At 37.9% G+C, this 8,746-nt stretch overlaps 1 protein-coding gene across 1 annotated transcript; it reads right to left on the minus strand.

The window, feature by feature from the left end:
* Positions 1-452: 452 nt before the first annotated feature.
* Positions 453-8,286, minus strand: nipsnap1 (nipsnap homolog 1 (C. elegans)). The gene is made up of 10 exons (XM_079562522.1): positions 8,118-8,286; positions 4,007-4,134; positions 2,277-2,322; positions 1,868-1,962; positions 1,592-1,662; positions 1,375-1,515; positions 1,114-1,145; positions 942-1,036; positions 784-867; positions 453-671 (listed from the first exon to the last, which is right to left on the minus strand). Exons 1-10 carry the CDS (start codon positions 8,189-8,191, stop codon positions 607-609), a joined length of 831 nt encoding a protein of 276 aa, XP_079418648.1. The 5' UTR covers positions 8,192-8,286; the 3' UTR covers positions 453-606.
* Between the last annotated feature and the right edge of the window lie 460 nt (positions 8,287-8,746).

Genomic DNA, 8,746 nt, shown 5'->3' on the forward strand with positions numbered 1-8,746 from the left:
TGGAGAAACGAGTCATTGAAGAGGCTTTATTTGACTTTCAAACCATATTAGGGTTAACAATAAAGAAATCGTTTTACAAGTTATTTTGTGACTTGAACATTGGTTCCTTCCTGATTAAGTAGAAAAGTTGATCTGAGAAACTATTTTACTTTGAAAACATCAAGTAGCCCAAACATAATCCACGTAAATGTTTAAAACAATGATTTTGAATAATGTTGATCAGATAAAAAAAAAAACAACAACGATAAAGTTAATTTCGAGCACAATCATACAGTGATGCAAAGAACCTAAACAAAGCTAATGCATTCAGAATCAAGACACAAGATCCTGCAACAGTGTTTTACAACGTTATAGCTTGACTTGAACAATATTTGTTCCAAGTCTTTGACCTGTGTTCGATGTGTGCCTTGCATTTACAAAAGATATTTAATTGTATTGTAGAATATTTCAATTTTCCATGAGTTCATAGTCCTACTGCAATAAAATCTAGAAATAGTAATCACACTATTAAAACATGATCATATCTCGTTTCCTTTACTCCCCTATGAGCTGTTTTGAGAGTAAACTGCTGTGCGGCTGATGGATTGATTGCATACCGTTTTTAGTCTATTGCAAGGGTGAAGTGCTGGTGGGTATCATTATTCTAGACTCCATGCTTCTGATCAAAGGCACTGTTAAAAAAAAAAAACAGAGAGAAAGATGTAAAATATTGCATAATACTATTTCATAACAAGTGATTATTTATTGAGACCAATAGAATATACATGTTACAGTGCATCTCACCAGTATAATACACAGTTGCATTCCACCCTTCTTTTTGCCAAGCAGAGTTCCTCGTTTCTTCTCGTGACTGCAAGTTTTCATAGGCTGAAACGTGATTGTCAGTTATCTTCTGGAGTCATGTTTGTGATGTGGTGTTATCTTCCCCCAAACGTACTCACCCCACAAATGATGAACGACATAAAGGTCACCTATCTGTGAGAAGAACCCTCCTATCGCTTCGTTGTTTTCTTGTCTGTATTTGATGGCCCTGGCCCTGTTGGAAGAAATGTGTATCAAAGTGTGATTTGGAACAGTTGCATTGTTGTATAAAGCACTGAAGTTAGGTCTTACCAGTGATTGCCCCATTCAATCATGGTCCCTGGCTGAAAAAGAAGTCATTATTATATTTACATGTTTAAAGGTTTTTATCAACAGAGCAAGTACACTAGGCAAAACAATTACATTGTTAGTAAAGGTAAAGTTTGTTTCAGTTAAATAGATCTATTCATATTTTTGTCATTTATTCCAACATGTAATGTGATATAGAACAAAAAACAACTGTGTTCAGAATCAGATTACCTTCTATCACTATGTCATAAACAACACTATTACCTTCAAGTGATATGTACGCATTTCATAGATGTTAGGTCCCGGTCTTGGGAGTGGTTCATTCCAGAAGCTAAATTCCAATAAGAGCTGATTCCGTCTTGAAATCAACATCTTGGCTCGTTCTTTACGGAAGTCCAAGTACCCCTACAAAAATAAAATATGCGCAAAAATTATCATCTGCCACTACTCAGGTACATAATCTCATAAGTGAACGCCTTGCCTTGTTCTTTCTCAACTTTAGCAGGCATTCAGTCAAAGCTGGGTAGCCTCCTCTGTATCGCCACAGATGCACTGCACAAGGTGAACACTAGATGTCAGTGTTGTATTGTAGTGGAATAACACTGTCTTCCTGAGTTTCCTTCCGCTGTATTTGTCCAGCCTTTTTGTCACTTGAATTGTTTACTTTACCACATATTTCCCAGAGGTATCTACCTTTTTCATTACAGGTTAACATTTCATTATATTTTACATGTTTACATTGTGAATCAGTGCTTACCAGCTTGATCCTGTTCTCCATACCAAGTATTCCAGCTCCCCACCACCTCACATGGGTAATCCTCATCATGATGGAGTTTATTCTGTACCTCTGCCCTAAGCAAAAAAAAAAAAAAGTTAAACATTGTTACTTCATCTTGTATATTCACATTATGAGAGCACTTCCTTAAATTGAAGCAACTTGAGCCAGTATTTTTTTTTGTCGCTTGTTCCCTTTTCAATATCTTAATTCAACACTAAGTTAAACCTGATTAATGTCCATCTCAGTAGAAGCTAACATGAAAAAAACTGAGTGGATTTTTGTTAGGGTACAGTAGTCTACAGTATATGCCGGATTTAATAGAAGTGTGAATGAAAGTATTACCAATTTGTAAAAGGGAAGTGACTGAACATTAGTAGCTAGCACTTACTCAAGACTGTTGTATGCTTCTAGGCACTCCGGCTTGACGTTATGAACTAAAAAGAAAGGCACAGAGAGGGTATGAAGCAGTCATACGCTCCAACAAAGTAATTTCACACTCGGGTTCAACAAAGGTGTCGAACCGATTTCACTTCAATAGCTTATAGGCCGTGTTCAAATTGAAATCTCTACATGACGTGGTGTCCTTCATAGGGAAGATCAAAGCTGAGGAGAGGGACAAATTTAGGGAAGGAACATCATCAGACAAAAGACTCCAAAATGAAATGTTCAGAGGAAGTCCGAAAGGTTTAACGAAGAGACAGATGAGACAACACTGAGGTCAAACAGCCATCAGAGGGACTTAGTTTTGTTGTTTTATTTTTATTTATTTCATTCTATTTGCCTTGTTTTCTTTTTTGTTCCTTTTTGTGGATATAGCAATAAACCAGATGTATTGTATATTGTATTAAATAGCAATTATCTAATTTTCATCACTTGTTCAGGTCCATAGATGCTAGGGGTAAACAAGAATTTGCAAATAAAGTCACATTCAGACACAGCTGCTGTGGACGAATTCAAACATCACTATTGAAGACAAGCCATTATTGTGGGAGGAATGTGTTAAAAGTAGGTTGATTTTTTTGTCAATGACATTTTAGATTTGTCTGTTTTTATTTCTTATGAAAACTTTAGAAAACAATTTAGCATTTCTATAGATCAGTTGCAATTCAACCAGATGATTTATGCAATTTCTAAAACCCGGAAAAAAGAGGGGAAGGAAGAACATCGGGGAGGGGGTCTGGATGGAAGCCTGTCTTGAAGTTTTACTCTGTAAATAAATAAAATTTAATTGAAAATAAATGAAGTCACACTTCATACATGAGCCACTTCATACATTCAGCCACTGTCTATATATATGATAAACAGGGTGTTTTTGACCAGTGGTGAGAGAGTTCCACAATCTCACTCCCAGTAAGAGAAACTGGAATATTCAAAAGATGTTCTGGGAACACATAGTTCCCACTGACAAAAGCTCTGGTGGATCTCTGCGCGCCCCGATGGCCGTGGTAAGTGACACACATGTTTGATTCCAAGTTGGAAATTGGGACTGAGCTTCTTTCACTGGGCAGCCTGGGAGCTGCCTCTGCTGCCCCTTTGTATACATATTTCTAATATTGCTCTGGGTTTAGTGGTATAATTTTTTTTCCTACCAGCATTACAACTTGGATTCTCTGTGTGCTTTACGTGTAGAACAAACAAGCTAGCTTGTAATATAGGACATGAAAATATAAGAAACACTTGTCAACAGCTCGAGTGGTAAAGCAAGTAGCAGCTGTAAAAGCTAAAATACTGTAATACAAGCCTAAAAGTGTTAGTTCCATTTAATTACCAAATACGACCAAATAAATGGGATACAATGATTGAAAGGAAAGATTTTTGTTTGCTAAATGAGTAAAAATAAATAAAGTGAAGAGAAGTAAAGGTATTGTTAAGTATTAGTAGTAACATGTTCAACTGAGTAAGTAAGTAACAGAGTGAAAAAAAAATATCCTTGTTCCACCTTATAAGCCTGTAAATAAAACTCCTTACTCAATTATTGTTTTGTTTAGTTTAGTTCAGATCCCCATTAGCCCCTGACCATGCTCAGGAGATATTCGTCCTGTGTGACATTGATTTAAATCTTTTTACATCATCAGCATTATCATCATTATATTAAAAATCTTCAAAGAAAATACATACATTGGATTTTGTACAGGTTGCTTGTTTCCCTCTTTGACAGCAGGTTGGAGTGGGCATCTTTTCTGGCATCCACTTTGTGAACAAATAAGGAACGGAACCAGCCAGCGTCGCCATTCTCAGAAAACCACCTACACAGCAACAAGAAGACAGCGACTTTTACAACAGCTCAGAGCAAACCAAGTTAAACCAGAGGAAGTTGTTGATATATCAAAAGAGCAAAACTTGAAAGGAACCCGCATGACGTATATGGGCAGAGAGATAGTCATGCTAAAATGCTCAGAGATGAAATGTATGCATACTGTATGAGTGAGTGGGAAGCCCAGAGTGCCAGCTTGCGACTCAACAAGCCATGACTTTCACCCACACCAGAGCTGATAAAAGGGAAAGAGTGCGCACTTTAAGAAAATGTGTTCGAATCTAACCCAGGCTTCAAATCAGCCGCCGAACACGAATAAGTGTCAGCCTGAGACAGATCGCAGATAAGTGGGACTACATGTATCGGGCTCCCACTCTGACTGCGCCAGTGAAATTTAATAGATAAGACAGTGAATGCAAAGAGCAATTACTCAACCATTTGATGGGTCAATACTGGCCGTTACTGTGCACAAACGTTAAGAATAATATAATAGTAAAGTGCATATGACTGGTTCATGTGTTTTCAATAAAATAATGTTACCGTTGTTGTTGTTATTATTACTATTATTACAATTTATGTGTTTGATGGGATACTGGTAAGTATTAAAACTTGTGTGCAAGTGAAGTGGAAAGTTTAAGATGTACTAATTCTCTAAAACAACGGTTTTCAAACTTATCACACCAAGTACCCCCAGATCTTGACCCAATAAACAAAAAGGACCAAGTCAAAAAGTATGCTGAAGCAGATCTAATAGTAGAACTAAACCTAAGTAGTTCTAAATAAATGACTCAGTGGTAAGGTTTTTTCAAATCAAACAATCGATCAAACTTTATTTATAAAGCGTTTTTCATACCGAATCACAAAGGGTATCACAAAGTGCTTTACAGATGACAACATTTAAAACAATACGCCTGGCACACCCTCCCATATATATTATATATTGGGACTAAATAAATAGATGCCAGTTAAAAGCTACGCTAAAAAGGTGGGTCTTGAGCCTGCTCTTAAAAACATGAACGTTCTCTGCAGCCCTGAGCTCCTCCTCAGGTCGTTCCAGAGGCGAGGGCCGAAATATTGGAAAGACACCTCGCCATGAGTCTTTTTGTTGACTTTAGGAATAACTAGGAGACCCCTGCCGGAGGAGCGAAGGGGCCGTGAAGGTTCATAAGGTAAAAGCAGTTCTGAAAGATAAGAAGGACCAAGACCATTTAAAATCCATTAAAAGAACTTTAAAATCGATCCTGAAACACACGGGGAGCCAATGCAGTGATTCTAAAACCGGTGTAATGTGGTCCCGCCTCCTGGTCTTCATCAAGACACGAGCTGCTGAGTTTTGTAAAAGTTGTAAACCTGAGATACTCTTTTTGGGAAGACCAGAAAGCAGGGCATTACAGTAGTCAACATGACTGGTGATATAAAAGCATGCATTAGCGTCTCCGTGTTGGCCCAAGAGAGAATGGGGCGGACTCTGGCTATGTTCCATGGTAAAAAACGATCTTTGTGACATTCTTAATGTGTGGAATAAAAGTCAGCTCAGAGTCAAAAATCACACCCAGGTTTTTCACCTGCGAGGAAGGATTAATGAAACGTTTAAGCAAGGTTAAGCCATACCTGCCCTCAAACCAAATAGAACAAGTAGTGTATGGTTACTAATATCTCCCTTTGTCTGCTGTAACTCCCTGTACTATGGCCTTGATCGGTTTATGTGCTTATTATTATTATTATATTATTGCTTTCCTCCCTGCACTGGTTACCTGTTGCTTTTATAATTCAGATTTTATTTTATGTTTTTAAGTCTCTAAATAATCTGGCACCTGAATATTGTACATTGTGCCACAACCCAATTAAACAATGGAGATGTTTTTTGTTCACTCAAGCTTGGCTGTAAATACCGCTAAAGTGGCGCTAGCTCAAAGTTAGCTTTGCCCGTAGGCCTATTAGCTTCCTCGTGATTCTATTGGTGCGTACTGCACTTCCAACTCGGGGGCAGGGAACTTGCAAGGGTGGACAGAGACACCGGGGGAGATGACCCTTGTATTACCCCCAGAGGGACTACGAAAAGGATGTATGAAGGTAAACAAGTTACTTAGTTCTTTTTTTAATTCAAGTTCAGCGAGACATTTTTGTAAGACTAATGTTTTATATTTTTGTGTTCACATTTTTCTATTGTTGATTGTGTTTACACTGTACAGCACTTTGGGGCAGTTTATGTGCTTGTAAATGTGCCATAAAATTGACCTAAATACAGGCAAACCTAAATGAGGACAAGATGCAAGTAAAATGACTAAAAATTGTACTATAACTCGGCAGTACCACAGTTGAACGCCACAGAAACATTTTTTTCTAAAACAACAGACATAAAAGAACTGGGATATAGAACTGGGAATCCTGGCCCAATGTACAGTAAGGCTTAAAGACGACAGTTATAAAATGTTAACCTCTTTTTATGTTGCATCCTTTGTCTATTTCTAATAAAGAAGTAAACAACCGTGTTTGATCTAGTGCAATGAGTCCTCATATGCACTTAATATTAAAGGCGCATTATGCAACTTTTTATGCTGAAAAAAGTTCATATTAGGGCGTATTGGACCTTTCAGTGACTCAGTGGCTACATGGGTGGCTAGACTGCCGCTTTTGCTTTCTATCCCGATGGCCTCTAGGATGCTACAGGATCAATTTTATTTCAGATTTTTAAGGGTTTCTGATTGATTTTCTCAATGGAATCCTCAATCAGCAATGAAAACCTACCAGAAACCCTAAAACACCTGACATAAAATTGTTCCTGGAGTGTCCTATAGAGGTCAATGGGATGGAAAGCAAAGGGGTCATGTTTGCCAGTAGCCACTCATATAGCCACTGGGTCAAAGTAGGGTAAAATGGGCACTTTTTTGTATAATAAGTTGTATAATGCACCTTTAATGTCTAATATGACACCCTCAACCCCCAGCTGGCCCTTTCCCATCACTTATGAAAAGTGTACAATTTAAATTTCATCATCTGACAGCGGCCTGGAAAAACATAGAGTGAGCCTACTCTACTTTTAGATTTGTAAGACACATAAATTTGTATAATTTGTCACTTACAAAACAGAATAGCAATGTGTGATGTCACTTGAACTTGCATAATGAAAGACTTCAAGGGAAATCGAATTAGTACACGTTATTAGATCACAAGATGTGTGGGGTTTTTTTTGTGCTTTTTATCAGAGGCGTGAACCCAGGGGCTACAGCTATGACTCCCTAAACCTGTCAAGGTCAGTGGCACCTTTTTTTTTCTTTTTCTTTTTTTTTTATAAACTCGAGTGCTAATTAGATTTTCTTTTTTCTTTTTTTTTGCTCAGGGGAATGGGAGGCCCTGGGGTATAATGAAGCAGTTATTATTGACAACAAAACACGCTGATAACAACAAAGGGTGAACATTGTGGTATCAAAGATAAGCAGGAACTATAGCTGGCCTTGCAGCAAACTTATCGTCCAGCACTGGACAAAGTTCAACGCTCAGCAAATGATTGAAGCTGCGTTTCAGAGCTTACTTCCACATAAGGTAAAAAATAACTCAAAACAAGCAAGTTTCCCCTACCTGATATATCCCTCTTTACTAAGTGACCGCAAAAGACTCTGCAAACCAATCTCAAAAGGTTGCACAATGCTTTCTTCTTCTTCTTCTTCTTCTTCTTCTTCTTCTTCTTCTTCTTCTTCTTCTTCTTCTTCTTCTTCTTCTTCTTCTTCTTCTTCTTCTTCTTCTTCTTCTTCTTCTTCTTTCTTGTTCTTTCTTCTTCTTCTTCTTCTTTTATATTGCACCATACACCGCTTAAGCCTACAGCCTATGGTTTAAACTCGAGAAAACTAGGATTGGAAACAACAGTGAGTTTTTTACCATGTGACAGGCAGCTAACTCAGCATAACATCCAATGTACTCTACTTACTCTACTCTACTATTGTGTGATAAAAAAAATAAAATAATAATAACAGATACCTTGTTGTTGATCGGTTCCAGTTGTCAAAAGTCCTTAACAATTGCCGTCGAGGCCACGCAGAATATTTCGCCATATTCCCTCGTGGACTAAAAACTTGTAGTCCCCCTCAAACACGCGTTGAGTTAATGTTTACCAGCTTATCAGTTATGTTTTGACGACTATGTCACGAAGACGAAGAGAGAGAGAGAGAGAGAGAGAGAGAGAGAGAGAGAGAGAGAGAGAGAGAGAGAGAGAGAGACCGCTTGGTGATTTAAACACAACACACGTGACCGTGACGCTGTACGCAGGATGATTACGCACGTTTGTTGAATGGTTGGGTAATGTATATATTTCTATGGTAATAACAGGTCCTCCTCATCTGATAACCTACTCTTCTTTTGAGGTTGTTTCTGGTCATGCGGTACTTAAATCCAGCCCACTTTTGGTTCTTTTCATACAAAATATGGAGCTCTTTGATCACTCAACCCACTGCTATTATGTAACAGCAAATCATATCATAAACCAAACTACTTACTCAGAGCCTCTTTTACTTGTTTCAACAAACTCAAAATTCAGTTAAAGCGCGAAAGCTTGCTTTATTCACCAGCATTCATAAAAAGTGTTAAGAAATATTAGGCCTAGAAGGTGT

The sequence above is a fragment of the Gobius niger genome, assembly GCF_951799975.1.
Source record: "Gobius niger genome assembly, chromosome: 1".
In the NCBI taxonomy this organism is placed as follows: domain Eukaryota; kingdom Metazoa; phylum Chordata; class Actinopteri; order Gobiiformes; family Gobiidae; genus Gobius; species Gobius niger.

Excerpts from the sequence above, each read along its gene's own strand:
- nipsnap1 (XM_079562522.1), bottom strand. The coding sequence starts at position 8,191 with ATGGCGAAATATTCTGCGTGGCCTCGACGGCAATTGTTAAGGACTTTT. Across the intron at positions 1,516-1,591 it reads TAAAGTTGAGAAAGAACAAG|GGGTACTTGGACTTCCGTAA; the intron begins GCAAGGCGTTCA and ends TTATTTTTGTAG. Across the intron at positions 1,146-1,374 it reads TGCGTACATATCACTTGAAG|CCAGGGACCATGATTGAATG; the intron begins GTAATAGTGTTG and ends CTTCTTTTTCAG.